Source organism: Oxyura jamaicensis, chromosome 11 (genome assembly GCF_011077185.1).
Source record: "Oxyura jamaicensis isolate SHBP4307 breed ruddy duck chromosome 11, BPBGC_Ojam_1.0, whole genome shotgun sequence".
NCBI classification, from domain to species: Eukaryota; Metazoa; Chordata; class Aves; order Anseriformes; family Anatidae; genus Oxyura; species Oxyura jamaicensis.
The window spans coordinates 14,907,626-14,930,246 of NC_048903.1; the positions used below are offsets into that span (position 1 = coordinate 14,907,626).

General features: G+C 35.1%; 1 protein-coding gene across 4 annotated transcripts in view; it reads left to right on the forward strand.

Moving 5' to 3' along the window:
- Positions 1-22,621, forward strand: part of WWOX (WW domain containing oxidoreductase) — a 506,706-nt gene that overhangs the window by 136,155 nt on the left and 347,930 nt on the right. The window contains exon 9 of one of the 4 annotated variants that reach the window (XM_035336413.1): positions 21,410-21,490. The exons of the other annotated variants lie outside the window; for them this stretch is intronic. Within the exon in view, the coding sequence (XP_035192304.1) occupies positions 21,410-21,475 (66 nt within the window). The 3' untranslated portion in view covers positions 21,476-21,490. Of the gene's footprint in view, positions 1-21,409; positions 21,491-22,621 lie in introns of those variants that run through there. 4 annotated transcript variants of the gene reach the window in all.

Here is a 22,621-nt window from a genome sequence, read left to right on the forward strand (position 1 = left end):
TAATGAAGAGGTGATGGAGTTTATGAGCTAATGGCTTTAAAAAGTAATTTTGCTTCATTAGTGTGCTTTTCATTTGCTCAGTTTTCTTCTCTTAAATCAGGTTTCATATTGAGTTTAGAACTGGATCATTTTGGGCTAGTGTTTTCTTTGTGTGTGTGTGTGTTTTTTTTTTTTTTTTTTTTTTTTTTCACGCCAATATAAGTCTTCAATTTATTGCTAAAATGAAGGCCAAATCACATTCAAACTCCTGTATTGCTAAACTTTGAACTGGGGCCTTCTTGTCTATGTCTTGACTCCTCAGGCAACTAGGCAATAATGCATCTTTTATTTCCTCTTAGTGGCTTTCTTACTTGTATTCTCTATACACGTATATTCCCACTGATACTAAAACTTCTAGGTAGCCCTTTAGAAAAAAAGTTGCTGATCCATCCATACATCTGCAGTTCAGCAAAATCATTTTTTTTTGGACAAAGTTTAGTTTTTGTCTCTTTGACCACTAAACGTTAGAATCTTTTGCCCAGACTTGAAATAGTAAGTGGTAAAAATCATGAAGTTACATAACTGAATATTGTTAGCCTGTCTCATTTTGAAAGCATAACTCTCAGGGCAATATAAACCTTGTGGATTCTAGAACATGGTTTATCTTTCCTTACGTTTTTTGAAGTTGTTATTTATGAATGAACAGATGTTCAGGAAACCCCAAGCTTTTATTGGCTGTATTTAGAATAGATGAAATACAAAATTGTTTTAAAAAATGCAGTGTAGATCCTATTTTACAAAGCTATCATTTAAATAATATTTCTTAATTGGGGGATGCAGTGCTTAGTTACATTAACATTTCTTCAGAACCCCTTGGATATCTGAGATGCTTTACCATAACACGGTCTTTTCATTTCTCTATCATCTTTGAAGAGGTGCCATACCACTTTAAACAGTTCACCAATCAGTTTCATATGATGGATTCTCTTTAATCATTTACATTCAGAGAAAGTCAAATATTCCTTAGGAAGCCAAAGTAATCTAACAGAATGTATAGTGTTTGTGCAGCTGGATATCTTATTTATTTGAATTTCTCAGGGAAATCTCTTCTGACTTTAGAAAAAAGATGGAAGAGTAAACAGTAAGAGTGTCCAAGTAATATGAGCTAGAAATTCCTGTCTCTTAGAGCAAAGTCATTAAAAAAGTATATTTGCAAGGTCCAAAAATAATACAGTATATCAAATGTAGTGTACTACATAATGTTTTTTCAGGATTCTCACTATTTTTACATCTATATATGTGCATATGTGTGTATGTATCTATCTATATAAATGAAATATATACATGGGTTTTTACTATATTTAGTATTCCTGAATAAGTGAACACAATAAGAGTCTGTTTTCCTGAAAAAGTGATTCATCTGTTTGTTTTGTGTGTGTAACCCGTCATTCATCATCATGTTGACATTCTCTGGACATGATAACTGTGTAACTGAATTAATATTTCTAAAAACTTCCTTGCAAATATATGTTAGTCCATATAAAAAAATGTGTTTATCTAGGCTTTTGGGAGGTATCCTGTAGTGTAGTGTTCCCCTCTAGTCATGTTTCCTGTTGCTGTCAGTTCTTTCTTCCACGGTTTACTATGTATGTGTATGTATCTTTTTTTTTTTTTTTTTTTTTCCCTGATGACGTGAGGGGAAATGTGTGGCTTTTTTATTTGTCATGAGCAGGAGTGTAGTAATTTTCTTGTTTCTAAAGGCAAGACTGAAAAAGCAGGATGGTCTTTGGCCAGTTTGGAGCATTGGCTAGATTCCTACATGGACTTAGACTGGCTTAGGAAGTATGTCTATTTTTTCCACTGGTTATTCATTAATATTTTGTAGTTCAGTGTCTTTCACTTTATACATACCACTCTGAGGTTTATCGAAAACGATAGATAGATCTGTTCAAACCTTGAACTTCTTTCCATGGTAGTTCTCATTTTTTTCTCTTCCTGCACCTTCTTTGTAGGTAAGCATGTATGTGTTTACAAAGAAAAGTGAACACAATACTGAATTTGTTTTGCTTAGTTGAGGGTAGGCATGCACAGCAAATGATTCAGTACTTAGTAGTTTAGCTATAATTTGAGGATTTTGAATCTGAGAGTTTCTGAATTTATTTAGCTGTTCATGTTTTCTTTGACACTTAAAATATTTCAGTCATTTGGATTTTGTGTTCTCTTTATTTTGTTGTTTCTAATTGTTACAATAGTAGCATCAATCCTTTTTAGCAAGGAGGATGACAGTAAATATAAACATCATAGTCAAATTCCATCCATTATTTTAGTGACAATGTGTTTTTGCAATTACTAAATATCACTATGCATATAGAACAATTTTCTATGTATGCCAAAAAAATCTATAGGAGGTATTTGAGGATTTTACTAATTGCAAAAGCATCACATTGAAATGAGATAAATATAGTGATGTTGGATGATATATCTTATATAAAAGTAATTTTTGAGATATAGAAATAATTGTTTATCTTGGAAAACAAGAACTACTTGCCCTGAATATGCAGGACTAATCTGACAGTGCTGTGGACCTATCTCTTATGGCAGTACTGATTTAAGAGCTGACATGTCTAAAATCAGAGTTGTAATAAATGTGCTTCTTCTGTGGGTGGTACTTCAATGCATCTGAGATGTGCATTGTTCTTAATTCAGACGAAACTGAAGCAGGCATGGAAGTTGAACCTTACTGTGAACATGTTATTCATGTTAGATCCCACCATTGCTTGTCTTTTCTGACACATGGCTTGTGAGATGCTTAGCTGCTCATGAAAGTATTTACTCACATGTTGATTACTTTTATATAAAGGAACAGATTTGAAAATCCTTCTACTGAACTCGCACTTTATTTATTTTTTTTAAATTTCTGATTGAATACTCTAACTTCCATTATGGAAGTTAACATATAACAAAACAAAACAACAAAAATACCACAATGCTGAATAACATCTTGGGTTTACAAACTAAAGCATAAGAATACTTGGAAATGTTAGAATTAAAGTTTTCACTTGAATTCAGTGCTCTTGAATGTAGGGTTTTTTTTTGTTTGTTTTGTTTTGTTTTGTTTTTTTGTTAGAGTTAACTTGTCTGTCACTGTAATCTATTAATGAATTTAATTTTTTTTTTCATTTTGCTAGAAAATTGGAAGTACTGTTTCTTTACATTGAACAGCATTACAATTAAAATGTTGTCCTGAAATGTCAAACTTGCATTATGATGAATACTACCAGTACAAGAAAACTAATTTAGCACTTCAAATAAAACAACTGTCTTGGCAGTTTTTTATGATAATGACTTTGTAACAGTGTCATTTAGAATCTGATTGTCTACTCATGTTGAATAGTGCATCCCATGTGATATAGTTCTGTTGATCGAACACTTAATTAAAGGAGGAGAGACAAGATATGCAAAGGGATATTGGGCATCTTGGTGCTCCTTGCCCTAGTGCTGAAGAGCCTGCTCACTGCTGCAGAGCAGTGTGTGTAGGAAAGGAATCTCTCTGCAGGAGAGATTTGCCTAGGATCTCTCCTAGGCAAAGGCCCCAAATGGCACATAGGTGGGCAGGCGTGGTCGTGGAGTGATTATGCACCTGAGAAGTCCATCAGTGTTTCCTCTTTGGATCTGTAACATTGTGTTAGGATTCTGTTAGTAATTTGACAGTGCCAAAGTAAAAACTTGTGATTGTCTGTATACTTCATGACAATAAATAAATGTGTTTCCCAGAAAACCTTTATTTTTGATTTTTGTCAAGAAAAAACTGAAAATGAGTTACCTAACTTCTTGGCAGAACGAGCTCTTACCATGTATTGCATGATTTTAGATCTACACACAGATGCATTTTGTGATCTAGTATATATAAAGTGAGTTTCTCAGTCTGCTCTTCCATTGAAGGTAGTGACTTTATATTTGTAAGAAAAGAGAATGGATTGGACTCTTCATTCCTTTGATGAGAAATGTATGTGAATTTCTAACTTTTAAAGGAATTATAGTAGAAAATATCAAAAAAGCTGACAGTTCCACTGGTGATATAGTATTTTTGGTCTCATTTTAGCTTTATTACTGTAAAGGAAATATTTTCATATAAATTATTATTTTATCAAACATCCAACACACCTCATTTTTGGTGGGTAGGTGAAATTTATCATTAATGCATTACCTGTATGCTAATTCAGTAGACGCTAATGTGGCATTTTAAATGGCCTTCAGCTAATGCCAATTATGCTTCTCAGAATGCAATGCAGACCGTTGCTTGTCTTGGAAAATCAAAAACTCTGCAAGCATACTCAAGGTTTTCAAAGCTGAACACACAGCTTTTTCCACTGTTAGGTTTACTCTGCCAGTTTACAAGCTTTGTAGATCTCATTACAGAGTCTGTAAAAAGTGAAGCCAACTGCAGGACCCTTTTGACTGCTTTAATCTGAAAAGTTTTTAAGATCAGTACATGGTGGGATCACATTGATTCGTTTTATGCTTTGAAAAAGCATATTTTGAAAGGTTCACGAAAAATACCATCTCTTTTCCTTCCCGTCCTTTTGTCTTCATCATGTAAATAGCTAGAGGAATGATTCTCAAATAACTACAGACAAGACCTTGGATTTCAGACTAAGTAAAGGGATCTTCAGTCTCATAGGTGATAGTTTTCAAAATTTCCAAGTGTGATCATAACTACATTGATGGCTGTTTCCAGTTTTCATTGTAGCAGATCTTAATGGATGCCAATTAAATATGTTTACATACATACTTACATTTCCCACCAACATATAACAACATGTGGATCGTATGGCATGATTTATTCTGACAGGTATTCACTGTTGTTCAATTACTGCTTTTATCCACACACTTTTGAATTATGAATTATATCAATCCTTAAATCTTTGTTTGGTTTAGAGAAGGTTCATTTTTTTTCCTCTTGGCACACCATATATGCACTAGGAAATGCTCGTAGTTTCAGCTGCATTTAAGGAAATATTGTTGCAAGGCTTTTATGTGCTGTACTTCAATCAGCTAGTGCCAGCAGTATCCCAATAGAAAGACCCTCAACAGACCATTTTCAGCATTTTGCTGCAATTAAACTCCTCTGGTTTTAGCCCTCAGGCAATTTAGTACCTTTTTACATATGCACATTATGAACTTTTGACCAGGGCCTGGTAGTCATATATTAGATAGCAGCTTTTGAAAGCAGACTTAACAAGTTCCTCAGAGTATTACAGTCGGAGTCAGTTGTGGAAAAGGTAATTTAACCAACTTGCAGTGAGGCCATTCAGAATCTTACTGATGATCCTAAATATGTCTCTTTTTTTCCTTGTTTCCTCTGGAAGCTGGTAGCAAGAGCTCTCAAAGAATGTGATTGATCTTTTATTCAGTAGCTAACGAGGGCTGTGATTCTATTAGTGCTCTACAAGGCAAGGGAACAGTGATTTAATGAAGTGTCTGGTGAGCTGGTCATAGATTTATCCTGTTGTCTCTAATTTGCAGTGCCGTTGTGAGTGTAAAAGAAACTGCACTCACACTGCCATTAGGCAGGTATTTCCTTAGTAAATTGTTGTAAGGTCAGGTGTAGTTATCTTAGAAAAGGCAATGCCTTACCTCCTCAATGTCTCAAGATGACAGCCGCTGTGCTGAGCTCTCACTGAAGCGGAAACAAGAAGATCAGAGGTCCGTCTCCAAGTCCCCCTTAGCTGATGCAGGAGCAGATGAACTGCCAAGTAGGACTAATAGAGTCATAATTGGCGATTAGATCTGGAAAGGTGCAATAACATCTTAATACAAACTGGCGTATATTATAGTTAGTGTCAGTTGTTGTAAAGTTACGTGGTAGACTGAACTAGTTAAATTTCATTTTTTCCTTTTCAAAAAATGAGGCAATGTATCCTAATAGTCACAGTACAACAAAAATAAAAGAGCATCAAAACTTGAGTTGCTTTAAAGTGACATTAATGTCTTTTCTACATTTACTTGGGCATGTAACCTGTCAGTCTTATTCAGAAATCATGTAGTAAAATTTGCCATAGAACTGTAGATGAAATAATCTCATAAATATGCTTTGGTTTTCATTTAATTTTCACTAAATAGTGGCTTTTATTTCTATCTACTGAAGGCTACTGACTTTTTGTTCTGTATGTCTTTGCTAATATGAGATAATATTCTGACGATGCCTATGGGATTGCAAATCTATTTTGCACTGGAACTTTTTCACAAGCCTCTGAGTCCAAGTTAGCCAAAAGAAACCACTTTCAGGAAGAAATTATTTTTGCATGAATTGCATGATAATTTGAGAAGGAGGAGAATTACGGTATACATTGCCAGGCAGCTCAGTATTACCTATTTCAATCAAAAAGTTATATTGAAAAATAAGGAAGCATATATGTGGTTCTTTCCTAGATTAACACAGAACGGTAGATAAATGAATCATCTTGAGATTTCTGTGGTGCTTCCTGGTGGCAAATGGAGAACTCCCATGTGCAAAAGTGGTCAAAGCTGACAATTGGAGGGAAGGCAATCACAGATGAGAATTTAGGATTGTTAGTGCAAACGTGTTTATGTGTATGACACAAGCCTAATTGGGATCTCAGCCTCATCTTCCAGGCTCTGTACAGGTAGAGAAAAGTTTCTGATGCAAAATCCATCAAATCTGATTTAAAGTAAACTGCTAAAATTTCCAGTGCAGCAGATGAAACTTGAATTACATTAAATGGCAATAGCAAGGCAGTGTCATGATAACTTGTATCCTCAGGTAATCATAGAACATGAATCACCAGTTATATGTCGTGCTCAGATGGATGATTTTGTTTTGGCAAAATAAAAATATTTTCAGTTGGCTGAGCCATTCAGTCCCTGTGAACTTGACACCCTATGGGATGTCAGCAGGGCCCTTTGTTAAATATACAGATGCAATTAGTCTATAAAAAGAGGTACCAGGCTTTTAAATGAGCAGCAAGAGGATTTAAAACAGTAAGCCAAACTTTCTAATTTCCTAATATTGGCACGCATGTCCCTCACAATCTTATTATAGTATTACTCTCTGCTGATCTACCATTTCATCAAAAAGTCTACAATGGAACTAAAAATCTAAGCCTTTTAGCCCATAGATCATTGCACTTGGTAAATGGCTTATTGTAGATTAGATAATGTGGTTCATAGCACATCCAAATCAATAAAAGGCTAGTCTGAACACAGTAAAGTGCTCTCAGTCTGATTCTTTTTATTAAGTATGTCTGCCATGAGAAAAATGTGAATTTTAGTCTTTTTTGCTTAACTTCATGTCAGAAAAAGGCATTGCTTAAATTTCTGCGTGGTCATTTTCTTCCTTAGAGAAGATCTTTCCCATAGAATTTTGTTTTCTTTAAATCAAAATTTAAATAAATTGACAAGTGATAAAAGTATTCTGTTGGCAAATTCAGATCCCAGTGTTCCAATTCATGTCCTACTCTAGATATTAAAAAATAAGAATTTATTTGTTGAGTATTCATTGGTCTCTGTGCAATAAATACTTCTAGACTAGTTTCTTTATATAAATAAATAAATAATCCTGATCACCAAAATTCACCAAAATTGTCAGCAAAAAATGGAGGTGGAAAATGCTTTTATTTGGGAGAATTTTGCAAGTATTTTATTCTGAGGATAGAAAGGATAATTAGATACCAAAAAAAGGCAGTGGCATTTTAATCAAGGTTCATGTAGGCCCAGAATTCACCTTTAATCCTACAAATACTACATGTTTAAGTTAAAGGCTCTATAAAATAAGAGAAAGTAAGGCAATAATAGCACTGAATGTGTTATCAGAAGGTTTCTGGGTTAACAGTGCACAGCAGTGGAAGGGAAAGATTGCTTCACTGGTAGATAATGGCTTTCATCTGTCCCTCACATCTGGAAAAGTATCTTTGCAAGCACAAGGCAAGAGTAGTGCTATTGTAGAGAAATGGCTATACAGCTCATTGCCACATCTGCTCTGTAACACGTATGGAGAGAGTTTTTGCCCCTTCTAGCTAGGGGTAGACTAGGTATGCAGAAAAAATCAGTGGCACAATGGGAACTAATGGCTGCATCTGCCTTTAGACTTTCCATACACTTTTTTTTTAATTTTCACTGCAATTTTGTATTTTCCTATTTACATCCTGTGCTCCTGTAGCCATGGAGAAGATAAACAGACGTTAAGAAATGCAAAAATGCCAAGCTGCTGAACCTGCTCAAGAGCTTGTCACAATTCACAGCTTCTCTAATAAATGTTTTTAAAAGCTCTGTTCAAAATCTAGTGAATAACTTGGATATGTATATATATATATATATATTTTGGAAAACAATAAAGTCAGATTAACTGTAATTGGCTGTAGAGATGCTCTTAACTTATAATTCTTCGACCATGTTATTGACCAGTATGTGTTTGTCCATGTTGTTAATAATTTATCCTTTGAAAAATCTATGTGCATTATAGTCTTTGATCTTCACACAAATTTCAAAGCCGAAGATACTATTTTCTTTTTCCTTTTACATTTTTCCTTTCTTTTTAAATAAATTTTAAAAGAGAAGAGACTGGAAAATCATTTAAAAACTTTTTTCTGTTTATTTCTGTGGGAGAACATCCAGGTGACACCCATCCTTGATAATGAGAACTGTACATTCATACAGCAAGAATATATATGAATAAAAAAATCAAGGCAAGCTTACTTTGCAGATGAAAAATATTTGAAAACAAGACTTAATGCATCTAGTAGATTAAAACAGAAATTAAAGACTTTAGAGTAAGAAGAGATCAAAGGCTGTCTTTTCATTGTTCTCTTTATTGTTTATTGACTTCAAAAAGACTTTTTAGTTTAAGCTGACTTTAATGTCTCTTGAATGCTCTTTTGTAAAGTGACTTTGAAAACTCACGGATAATGTCTTCATTAAATGGGGGAAAATCTTGGTAAAAATATAACTAACTTTGCTTTCATTATAATAGACAGAGATAACACTTTGCTTAATTAAGGCCTGTTTTCCCTCTGTTCAGAATTTTACGACCATTTTTTTCGTTGAAATTAGTGCTGATAAAAGCTTGAAGTCGACATTGCTAAACTGAAACTCTTAGTTTTCAAGAGAAATACAGTAATGTGAGTTCTCTGTATTTGTTAATCAGGATGTTGCCTTATGTATACTACCTATTTTAGGAAACAAAAGAAAAATCCAAAAAGATATGCAAGTTATATTCTAAAATAAAGCATGCTCTTTTTTACGTGTTTTGAAAATGTTAATTTAGAGACTGTCTGTTCCCATTCTGTTCCCAAATGTCTATGTTTTTCTCACCAATCCCCTGATGATTTGATGTCTTTGGATTATGTTAATATATATGTTAATAATGACAACATGCTTATGACAATAAAGATCATAAATATATGGAGATAAATTGATAGATTAGGGAAGCTATGCTGAATAATTAAGACAAGATCCTTATCACAGATTTCTCTGGTGTGTTGTGCATTTTCCCCAATATTTGGAGGTCTTTTGCACATGTCACTGTGAGACCCAGCTCATGCTACATTAAAATGGAAAGGGAATTTTCCTGGGTTTCGTGAAGGGCATTCCATCTTTTTTTCAGAAATTGTATATGGCAAGCTAAATGCTTCCTGGTAGTAGAAACATGCTGGATAACACAGATGAATTAACTGCTCTCTTTGGTTGATTTCTCGTTGGTGTTGACTGAGATGCGTCCTCATTTTTTGGCTGGCTCCTAACTTTTCTGTAATTGTGGTATAATATAAGCTTATTTATGATGTGGGTTTACAGTGAGATCAACTGTTTGTTACTCTGGGAGGGGTAGATAGCAGGTGTGGTGGTAATTTTGTGAGGTGCACTCTTCCCATTCTGCTTATTCCAGCCAGGAAGACACATGAAAATATCAAGCAATCTGTTTGACTTTTACCGAGGATCAAAAGATTCTGACTTGCAGCCTGCAGAAGTTATTTGCAAGATCTTTTTATGTATTTATTTTTTTTTTTTTTAAAAAAAGGTGAGAACCCCTTTTAATGTGAGAGCTGAGTTTCTGGAGGTTTTTTCATGAGAAATGTGTATTGAATGTTTTCTGTAACTGCGAAAAATGCTTAACCTTGCTGCAGCTTTAAAGGAGACTGCTTTTCTTCAAAAGGAAAACCAACACTACACTTGTTTCCCCTTGCTTTCATTTGTGGCTAGGGACAAAGCAGCAAAGCTGTACTAGGCTTGATTTATTTTAACTGTCTTTCAACTATGGGGTACATGTTGGGAATGTTATGTCCAGCTGCCCAGTGCACTTAATTATGAACTTATTGAAATGTTACTCATTTATAGGTTGGTTTGTAGTTTTCTTTTACCTTATTTTAATGCGGGCAACCATATTTTTGATCTGGCACTTCAGTACACAGCAGCTCCATCTTGTAGTGTATCTTATTAGTTTTCATATTCATAGGGGCAAAAAAAAAAATAAAATTGCAGTATAAACATTTTTATGGCACAAATGGTTAACTGTTTTTATAAGTGTAATTTTGTGAGTGGTTTAGAGGCTCAATTACCCACTGAAATGCAGGAAATAAATGTCCTTGAGGATTTGCATTTGAATCATGTGATTTGTTGGGTCTCATCTCATTGTTAATAATTCTTACATCTGTGCAGCCTACATGAGCAAATGAGGCTGTGTAGTCTTTGAAAATTTAATAAAACATTATTTCTGGTACTGTTGTAGAAACATGGCAGAAAAGTAATCCAAGAGAAAGAAAATAACAAATTAGCTGGTGAAATTGATTTAATGTGTAATCTTTCTTAGTAGATTGAGTGGTTAATGTGAAAACTATTAAAATGTTCATGTTTATATGGTTGTTGCTGTTTGGGTTGCATTGCATTTTTGCACAGTGGCCATGTAAAGGGCTAAGATTCCATTGTAACAGAAAGTAACCAAAGTTAGAGATAAGGGACAGAGGATGAAACAATGAAGATGACCAAATTCCAAGCTTCTTATTGTAATTATTTTTTGCTTTATGTTGTATTAGGATATGACGTGGTGATCCTACAATGTGGGAAATGTAGTTGCTGTTCATTTTGTAATTTGAATCTACTTGCACTAGGAAACTATGGGCACCACTGATACCAAGATCTTAATCCTTTGAAATTAGACAACCTACTTCTGTACTCAGCGCTTGTGAGCAAAAGGAGGCAAACTTTGCTCCCTTTTTAGTGCTAAGAATTTTGATGTGCCTGAGAGCAGTGTTGGTTGCGTATTTGAATGCTTTGATTGTGTTATTATTGAGCAAGCCAAACCTGTTTTCCTGCCTTGTACATGCAAAGACCACTGTAGTAGTAATTTAAAAAATGAATTAAAGGGAAGATGCAAAACATCATTCTGAGAAGGTAAGATCAGCAAAATTAGAAGAGAAATTTGAGAATTATAATTTTGTGTTTCAGATAATAAATACCTAGCAGCAATGATTCTCAACCTTCTTTGTGGGTGCAATATTTTTGATTGAGACCTCGTTTTCATAAGTCATACTAACTGATTCTTGAAACCACTGCAATAGATGAAGTATCATGTTTAACAAATTCAGCATTTGTCTAGAACTGTTCAGAAGAGGTATCACTGTCTGCATTACCTTCTCCAAGACCTCTTGTACTGTCTTGTCATGAGATCTAAATCCTAAAACCTACTATGTAGGAGAACATAGTAACAAGGAAGGCACGGGGATCTCTTAGGAGAAGAAGGATCAGCAATTCACAGAGTGTTCAGGTAATGTAACTCTCTTTTGGTCTAAAGCTAGACCCTTAATACACTGATACAATTCTGATCATCAGCTGTGCTACGACTCTGAAAAAGCTTTCTGTTTCAGCAAGACAACATATTCATGAAATATTGAAGTACTAGGTCATTGTTTTATTATCATTATTATTTTAGCAAAACTCTTTCCTGAAATGGACAGTGCTATCATCAAGGGAACTCTAAGGACATGCTTATGGAAGAACAGGTATATTTTTGTTCGCCTGATTTGGACAGATTGGGTTGCTTCCACACTCTCCTTTTAGCTCTGTTGATTTCCTCTTTCTACATCATTCTCTTCCAAATGACATTGTAGTTGTACACCACTAAACTGTTAGAGGCCACCTACCTTTTCCCTAAGTTACAGCCAAACAGTTCACATCACCTCAGACTTCTTCCCAACATTCCTACTTAGAGTAAATGTCCTTTCCATTTAAGTTTTGGAATTCTAACAATGTTTGTATCACTTTTTTGAATCCTGAAGTTAACATCATCTTAGAGGGGATTTGAAAGACTTTTTCTTTTAGGAAGGTGACAACATCCAACCTCTGCTCAGCTGCCACCGTTATGCCATAGGAGTGTGCTGCTTGGGCAGAGCTGGCTTCCTGCTCCTGGTACTACAGTTTTTCCATGTAACTACTATAAATCCTAACTAAGAAAAATTGCTAAAATTTTCCCTAGTCATGTGTGCCACGCGTGACAGTGCACATAGCTGCATTCACAGTCTGTCCTCCTTGGGGATATACATTTTAATGCTGTGTCCATTTACATCACAGTTGTATTAATTACATTTAATGCAGTTTTGAGCTAAGGTAGCACAGCCTTATTTCAGAGAACAGAGAGCGTGTGTGTTGTAATGAGGCCTGAGTACAATTGATCTATGACTTGGTTGTAAGGGATTCTTAAGGGAGTTTGCTGATTGATGTAGAAGACGGATGTCTATGGCCATTAGGAAACACCAGTTTTTATTACCTATCAATCTCATGGAGAACCTATGGCAGCAAAATCTCCTGTAATAGATATCTAATCTGTTAAATTAGAGATTAATGAAATGAAAAGATTAGAGAAGGAGGAAAATACACTTTTACAAAGTGGACAGTACCAGAAAAACAATGCAGACAACTCAAAAGCATATAAAACAGCTGTCTGATGACACAAAAAAAATCAGTACACCCAGTTGTCATCTTAACCCATTTTTTTTTCTTTCAATATTGCTTATTGGTTTTAAATTACAAAAACCTACATGGATATATTGGTTAATAAATTAATAGAACAATGGAGCATGTAAGACTGATCCCAAAGAAGAAAACATAGAACGTTTAGAATATCACACACTCGTTTTTAGAATGTTCTTAAAATTGAGTAATTTGTTTAATTTTGCTTAATGAAGTGTCTCTATTTTCAGACTCGTAGAGTTAAAAAATGGCTACTTATTCAAATATATCAGTAAGATAAAAATAAAAAAAATAAAATAAAAAAACTTGTTCATTTTATGTAGTCAACATACATATGTGTTGACTGCTATTTTTAACAGCTGTGTTTGGAGACCATGAATCTTTACATGGGGAAAAAAAACCAGCATCTTAAATATTCTGAAAGGAAAAAATGGGGACAATGTGTCTTCTATCATTTTATTTCTAAGAATCTAATTTTCACTGTGTTCTTTGCACTCATTTTTCCTTGTAGCTACTATATGCAGTGGGATATAAAACAGAAGGGATTTTCAAAAAAAAATGAGTTGCATTTATCTATACATAGAAAAAAAAATCCTACAGAGGTGATTGTATGTGTCAGTACATCACTTTACTTCCACACCACCTGCTGCAATTGAAAATGAAATCACCAAGCAGCAAGTACAGTAACTTCATCAAACAGCTGATATTATAATTAATGACTATAGAGTCTCTATTATTGTGTAGTTCCAAAGCATCAAGTGGAAAGCTGTCGTAGTGCTTTAAATAATGAAAAAGTTTCAGGCCTTGATAAATGGCTCAGTTGGATGCAGTTTAGAAAGTTGAGAGCATATGCTTCTGTCATTAGAAACTAAGGACCCTCGTTACCCTTGCTATAACTCTTCAGATTCATCTGAAACTCTTTGATCCCCTCATGTACTTACACTGTGTTTAAAATGCAAAAGTGTGGAAAAATATGGTGTGCATGAGAAATTCACTTAGTAGGAAGAAAGATTAAAATAAAGCTCCTCGTCATTAACATCTTTGTTTCAAACCTATCGAAAAGATAGCATGTCTGTACCCACATTTCTTTTGAAATGAGAGTAAGCAAACATCTTTCTTTGATTCCTTTGAGATTTTTGTTTTTAGAAACAATTGAAATCCAATAAAGAAATGCACTTCTGAGAATGCTTATGAAGATATTTAACTGACTTAATAAAAAAATGACAGCAAGGATATTTGTTCTTGCGGTCTGTACGTTATTTCAATGATGGATGCAGAATGGCAGCAAAGAGTAAAGTCCTGAAGCAGAAATTTTAGGCATGATTGGTGATACAGGTTTATACAATATCAACCCTTAACAGGCAATCTATTAATAAATTTTCTTCCTGAATAGAATAGTTTTGCTGTTAAATGTCATCATTTTAACAGAAAACTGACTTTTATTTAGCTTTCAGCTATTGTATATTTTTCTTCTTTCTCTGAAACTTCCATATAACGTGTTTGTCTCTGAGGATATTTCATAGCTGAGATGCTGAAATGCTTTGCTTTGGCAGAACATGTTACAGAGAGAAAATTTTGTCTAATCCCTGACTCTCGGGGTTGTCATTTTGCTTTGTTTCATGTACAGAAGCAATATGCCAGAACTACTTTTCAAACCTCTTATAAAGAAATTATGTTTCTTCTGAATTATTGAATTAATAGTATATACATGTGAATACAACTATGAATGTATAACCAGCTGGTTGTTGTTGATGGAAGAAAGCCATTTTCTGCACAACAGAAACAAAGATGCCTTTCTCCCTATCATATGAGCATAAGAGATAATATAAAATGTGAGTGCTGTTTTACCCTATGCTTTTCATTATTTAGAATCTATATTTCATGAGCATAGAAAAACAACAATGCACTGTGCCTAGGCATTATGTGCAAGCACATTACAGAAGGATGTTCTAGTCCGAGTGATTCCAAGTGGTTAATCCTTACATTCAACAATGTGGTGCTAAATTAAGAGGTGAAATGGAAAGACCTGGAAAATGTGTGAACAGATGTGAAAATTCTACCTGGGCAAAGAAGGAATCTTGTGTTTACCTTCTGTTGTGTTGAGGCTATCATGCTGCAATAACAGTGGCAGCCTGTGCTGTGAACGTGTCCCTTGGATTCTTCATATTTGATAGCTCTCGTGGTTTTGGTTTGCTGTTGAGCAAAAAGGACGGTTGAGTGATATAATGTTATAATGTTAACCTCGGAATATTTACAAATTCTGTGCAAGGGGTTAGACAGATGCAAATTAAGTGCTGATGCAATGGGTCCATCTCCATTCATTTCAAAGGTGTACTTGCTCGCATGAGCTGTGAATTTGTGATAAGTGCTGAATATTAACTAGGATATTTGGACTTTAATATAATGATCTTATATCACCACAGCATCTTGGCAAATTAGATTAAACCTGAAGGACACAGGACCTGATCCATCTTTAAATTCATGATGTGTGAAAGTTGCACTTCAGACAAGTGTAAGCTAATTGCTTCCTTAGCTGGTGACTAAATAAGTTATAAACAGAAATATTTATCTCAGTTTGCTAAGTAGCTAGTGGGCTAAGAAAGATTGCAAAGATATTCATAAAGTAGGTTTGCATATATTCAAAATATTATCAGATAGTGCTATTAGATGACTAGGTTTTTGACGTATTTCAGGACTTCTATGCCCTTGCTAGTAATTAAATTAATTATTTATCCATTGTACACAGTCTTGAATTACTGTATGATTAGCTCAGGCACTTAAAAGTATAAGAACACTTGAAAGCAAAATCCAAGCATAGATATTCCATAGCACGTCTTACAATCTAAATATTGCTCTTAGTCTAATCGAAGCAGCAAGAGTAGTCACAGCAGTTGATGGACTATTTTTCAAATTGATTTCAAAAATGTATTTAAGGGGATGATCTTCTACTCTAGATTACCTATTGATTTTTAATATGAAAAGCTCATTATATAAGCAGTAACTGCATATAAAAACCTAGCAAACCTTTGCATAAATCCTTTAATTGAATTTCCAGAGCCTGTGGTTCTACTTTTTTTTTTTTTTTTTTTTTTAATTAAATCTATTTCTTTTTTTAAGTGTTACTGTGTAATTTGCATGCTGTGAAGTGGCCCTGTCCCAGATAAAGTGCCATTGATCCTTATTAAACCTCACCTCTGGGCTTGCTCAAAACTAACTGGAAAAATTAAAGTGTTCATGCTGCAATGCACTTATTGCTTATGTGATAGGATTATGGAAAAAAGAATAACATTAATTTCTGAGAGAGAATTTATAATGCAAGATTTTATTTTTCTTCAATTTGATAATTAATAGCAAAATCATATCCTAAATATAAATTGTATTCCAGTCTGCAAACTGCAGTAGTAATTAGGAAAGATAATGCATACCTGATATAAAATCATAATGTTGTATATGGACAGTTCTTTGGTATATTAATTTTAAGTGGTGTTCAAAATCATTATGGATTCAAACCAACTGTTTAAATAGAGATTTTAGCTAAAATAAATAAATAAAATTGTAACTCACACAATATCTTATATTAATAGCTATTTCCATTTTAACTCTTGAGTTTAAAATGTGAAGAATGATAGTCTGCAAATATTCATGCTAACAATTTTTATATTAGAAGTGTCATGAGAAAAAAAAGCATTTAAGCTGCAATACCATTTTCTATTTTTTAAAATATCCAACACTTTTTTTTTAAAAAAAAAAAAAACAATAAAATCTCCTAAAGAAATATTCATAATCAATAAGAATACGAAGTATGGCATATATTAACAGAGTTATAAAAATGTTTATAATATGACTCAAAATGAAAAACACAGCAAGTTATGTACGGTTTAAAGTGTAATCAATTTTGAGGTTGCATATGAAGTTATAAATGATAAACACAAGTAGTAGCATTTTTACTAAAGGCTGTTGCAAAAAATACTGTATTTATGGTCTATTCCATTCTTTTTATAGATCATTAATGTAGAAAACAAACAGAGTGTATCCATCTTCTTAGACAGTTTAAAATTCCATTAAATGATATTTTTAAATGGAAATTTTGAGCTCATTTTATATGCTTCTCTCTACAAACACTTACTATACTGAAAGTAAACTGTTTCCAGCAGGAGCCAATACCACAGAAGTTATATGCAGATTTTTCCAGATTTGTAGGGCAAGTTAATTTTTTTTTCCAAACTTTTAGCAAAGAGCTGCTAAATCTGTTATTTTTAAGAAAGTGGTGAGTTGTATGCTGTAGAGCCTGTGATCTATTATGTGAAACTAGGTTGGAATTGTCAACGGTAACACAACTTCATTCCACAATGGAAGTACTTGTTTCAAGTCTTCTATAATTAGCACAACCTGATTTTTGCACTTTGCTTAGTTCATCCAGAACCAGCTGAAATACTAGTCTGTCACTGATCTGTACCTAACAAAATTGTGTTTAACTGTATTAGCAACTTAAAAGGAGTACATATTTCCTATAAAGCTCCCATATTGCTTTTATGTAAGCACTACTTATTTCAAAATCAACTCATCCGTCTGTCAAGAAATGATTCTACTTACTCATTTCGTGTAGCCACCATGCTGATAACACTAACATGAAACAAGTTGTATTTTAGTCTTTTTTCAGTACTTCATTTGTGCATTTGTCAACACTGTCCTTGTTTCTCCTGCTAAGCCTTTTGGTTAACCCTTGAAAATTTAGGGAGCTCTATATGGGAGTTGCCTTACCTGCTACTGAACTCGTTGCTACTGCCAGGACCAGTCCAGACCCAGGGAAATGCAGTGCAGAAGTTACTCACAAAAGCTTTGCTGACTGGGAGCCTCATTAATAAATCTGCACACAGCTGGGCTGTTATCAGGTAGTTCACTCACAGCTGTACTTGGGTACCTGGAGTGATCCTTTTGGTATCGAGCTGCAGCCAACCACCCAATTTCTTGTGCAGTGTCGTGGCTGCTGTGGTTCTGGACTATCTGCTTGTTCCCTCTCTGTGAGGGCAATGTTGTACTCAGGGTTGGGAAAATCACGTATTGGTACTCTGCATCAGCAGACATTACATTGCCAATGCAATGTATTTGCTCCAAATTTTTCCTTTGGTTTGTAAGATTAATGAGAATGGGTTGTTCATCATTTTTGTTCCTCCTCTACGTGGTCCAGCAGTTTTTCCTGGTGGATTATTTCTTTGAACTGTTATTACAAGTAGCATATTGCTCCTTGAAGCCTGTTTCTGTTTTGACTTCAGAAGATCACAAGCATTTTGAAATTTTGCTTTAGGAATAAGGTTTTATAATTCTTTCCTGGTTGTTTGTCAGTGGATTTGTTGTAGTTTCCTAATGGTCTTTAGTGGAGGAAGTAAGTGACACTGATCAGTGAAGGTGGACAGTAAGATTTATAATGTATTTGTGCTAGCTGATTGCCAACAGAACTGGGCTTTCCCAGCGGTGCTGTACGCATACTTGGAAAATCAATAGGGATTAGCCTATGACCCCCTTCACATACTTATACTGTGGTCTGCATTGCTTACCAATATTTCATCTGTTTCACTTAAATGCTGTTACTTACTCAATAATGTGTGGCTGTTCTTGCAAGCTACTAATTAATTTTTAAAATGCAGTATCACTTGAAACTGAGATAAAGCACACCTTTAGCATCAGAGTGGGTGGAGGGCTTGTGGCTTACTTAGTGAATTTGCACTTGGTACCTTTAATTAAAAATCCTACTTTGAAAGATTAAGGTTACACGTTTCGAATTAAAAAAGTACTAAATCAAGTACAGAGACCTTTACATGGTGGTTGCCAACAAGCTAAATTGCCAGGCGTAGCTAGATACCTTCCAGTCCTGCGTGTGCGTTGGCTGGCCCGATTTGACTTTTCAGCACACATTTTTATAGTTAGAACATGCATATGAAGAACTTATATTTGGTGACATTTAGATAAGTATCTGTTTATTATTGTATTAAACAAATTGGTACGAGGATTAACGACTACTGTAATGTGTTATGAGAAATTAAGATTTCCCTTTTGTTTTGCTGTTTAATTTTTCCCTTAAAACACTTAATTTAAAGACCTTTCTTTTTCTTTCTCTCTTGTAAATAATAGGAGGGAATATTTTTTTTATAAATAGATGTATCTCATTTATACTGAGTCTAGGGCATTCTCTTGATAGTGTCTTCATGTGTTATGTAAAATGGGTTGTAGCTTAAATACTAATGAGTCAGAAAAATGAATAGAATTATCATTGAAAACTATCGTTTTCCTTTTCAATATTTTTAAAATATTTTAATATATATAAAATAATATAAAAATAGTTTGTTAAACAGTATAAAATTCATATTTCAATTTCTACTTTACCATACAGCTTGCCAAAATTTAAACATAATGGCCTACAGCAATTATTTTTGATGTGGTTGTTCTCCCAACAGGGGGATTTTAAAAATTCACAGTTTCTTATGCAAGTGTACCTATTCCCTGGAGTTACTTATAGTTTCTTATTGATCTAGTAGCTGGTATTTGAATTGGTCGATGTACTCTGTGACTTGTTTAAGATACCCTACCTGAACTATTAGTTTAAATAATATATTCATAAATTGATTAATCATTACAGTAAGAGTTATTAGCTACATTTTTATCTGTGCGCTATCCACAAATGACTTCTAGTATAATAATCATGCATATATAAACAGAGATTCAGTTTTAAATTGCAGTATGCCTTATAATAATTACATTCCTAGTAATGGTATGTTTCTGCAAGAAGGAATCAACCTTTTTCTGTGTGGGCAGCAAAACTCACTGTGTTTATTTAATGTGGATAAAGTAATTGTAAATATTGATGTGCATATAAGCCAGGTTATAGGACAGAGGAAAGAAGGAAAGAAAAGATGTGGCTTTTGTTGGCAAGGACAGATGGCTGCTAGGGTTTGATGTGTGACCAGGTACCAAACGGAGTGAAGTCTGCAGGGAGCTCCAGCCCCACGTATGGGTGCTGGGTCAGGTATGGCACAGCCTGGCTGTGACTGTGGGTGGCACTGGGGGACTCAACAGGCTGTAGAGTCTGGGGCTAAAAGTGAGTAAGGAGAAAAGTCTGTGTAACTTTATAAATATTAAAATACATATTAGACAGCAAGTTGAATATGAGCCAGCAGTGTGCCCTGGCAGCCAGGAGGGCCAACAGTGTCCTGGGGTGCATCAAGCACGGCATCGCTAGTAGGTCAAGGGAGGTGATTGTCCCGCTCTACTCTGCGCTGGTGCGGCCTCACCTCGAGTACTGTGTGCAGTTCTGGGCACCACAGTATAAAAAGGACATGAAACTGTTGGAGAGTGTCCAGAGGAGGGCTACGAAGATGGTGAAAGGCCTGGAGGGGAAGACGTGTGAAGAGCGGCTGAGGTCACTGGGCCTGTTCAGCCTGGAGAAGAGGAGGCTGAGAGGAGACCTCATCACAGTCTACAACTTCCTCGTAAGGGAGTGTCGAGAGGCAGGAGACCTTTTCTCCATTAACACCAGTGACAGGACCCGCGGGAACGGGGTTAAGCTGAGGCAGGGGAAATTTAGGCTTGACATCAGGAGGGGGTTCTTCACAGAGAGGGTGGTTGCACACTGGAACAGGCTCCCCAGGGAAGTTGTCACTGCACCGAGCCTGTCTGAATTTAAGAAGAGATTGGACTGTGCACTTAGTCACATGGTCTGAACTTTTGGGTAGACCTGTGCGGTGTCAAGAGTTGGACTTGATGATCCTTAAGGGTCCCTTCCAACTCAGGATATTCTATGATTCTATGATTCTATGATATTATAATAGGAATGTACTCCAATAATTGAAAGAGCAACCACAGTAATATTCGTAACAAAGATCCTAGGGTGGCTCGCATAGAAGCCACTGTGAATCTCTGTCTGCCACAATGTGGGTGGACCACATCCAAACACTTTCATTAGAAAAAGAAATACTATCCAAAAAATGTTTGTGTGTACAGAAGGAGCTACAAAAATCTATTTAACCCAAAGTGGCAGAACTCACTTTCTTAGGAGCTTTTGGGTTTACTTTGCTAAATGGTGCAGAGTCTCCACACCTTTCAACAACTTTCACTTTGATTTCATCCAAAATTCTATGAAAGAAATGTGAGTGCAGAATATGTACACATGCAATCTTACCATCATACATATATTATCAAATTGCCTCTTTTAGTTATTAATCTGAGTAGACTGTGGAAATTCACACACCTCACGTTTCAGCTTGTTTCTTGCATAAGCTATTGTCATGAGGCTTGGAATCTTGCATTTTGCAAATGAATAACTGGGGGAGCTTTTTTATATTTTAGTTTGAAAGCCATTTTGTCTCACCACATGCTTTTTCTGCTTCATAAATTCTACTTTAAAACATTCAACAACCTGCTAAATTAATATATACTGTGTTCTTTCTTTAATGGGTAGGGGAACTTGTCTCACAGCAGTGCATTTGTTCAGATCTGTTTTGAAAACGTGCTGCCTGCCGTGTGAAGGACATCTGCTCACAAATGAATGATTGTGCTTTTGATTCGGAGCAGCACCTTCACTTTAAATGCTGGCTACAGATGAAAGGAACAGATTGCTGTGGTACCGCTTTTGTGAGGATTCCTCTACCCAGCATGTGGCTTCATACATTATTGAGAGCAAATCCACTTTATGCTACCACTCCTCACTGCACTTATTTTGCCAACCTTATTCAGAATGTCAGCAAGGATCACTTTTCTACAAAGGAATAAAAGGCCGGTTAGGAAGATTAAGCAGATAAATTATTTACAGTGTTTAATTATCATTGTACAAGTTTATTAAACTTCATGGTTACCTGGAAACCTAAGCAGGTGCTGGAAAAAAGTCCAATAATATTAAATAAGAAATGTTTTGTGTAAAATGAAATCCTTTTATGTGTGCCATGTTAATATGAATGTCCAGTTTTTTTTGGTTGCATGCCAAACTTGACTTGTATTTGATGTTGTGATTATTATTTTTTTCATAATCCATTCCTAGCTCAAGGCTTATTATGATAGGGGATCCCACAGAATGCTCTGCTGGGTTGAGCAGCAGCCTGTTATACTACCAAGTGTCCTAAACAATAAACAGATGTACAAGGTATGCTTGGAAAATCTCAAAAGATTCTCCTTTGCTGGTGTTCAGAACAGCTGAATTCTGCCACAACGTATACCTTTTTTTTTTTTCTCCCCCCCCCCCCCCCCCCCCCGTGGAAATTGACCTTATTGGTGTTTACTTAACCATACAAGGGAGAATTTTAATTTTTGTTAATTTTATCTTTTTATTTTCAAGTAGAGGTGCTGTCCTGTAGGAACAACTTGCACATCTATTCACTAATATAAACTAATGAGCTCCATTAAAGATCTGCCCACATAGTTGCAAGGAACCACCTAATAATCTGTCATCTTTGAATACTCTCAGAAAATTAAGACCACCATGCAACCATGAATTTGAAGATGAAATAGGCAATACCAAACTTATTATAGTCTAAGGATAAGTCCCAAATAGGTAGGAAGCGACTGGCATTATTAAATAAGAACCAGGCAAGTACCACTGTTTTATTTCACTGAAGTAGAATAACCCAGAGGCATATTAGCCTAAGTATGGGCCAAAATCCTGCCTCTTTTAAGGTTA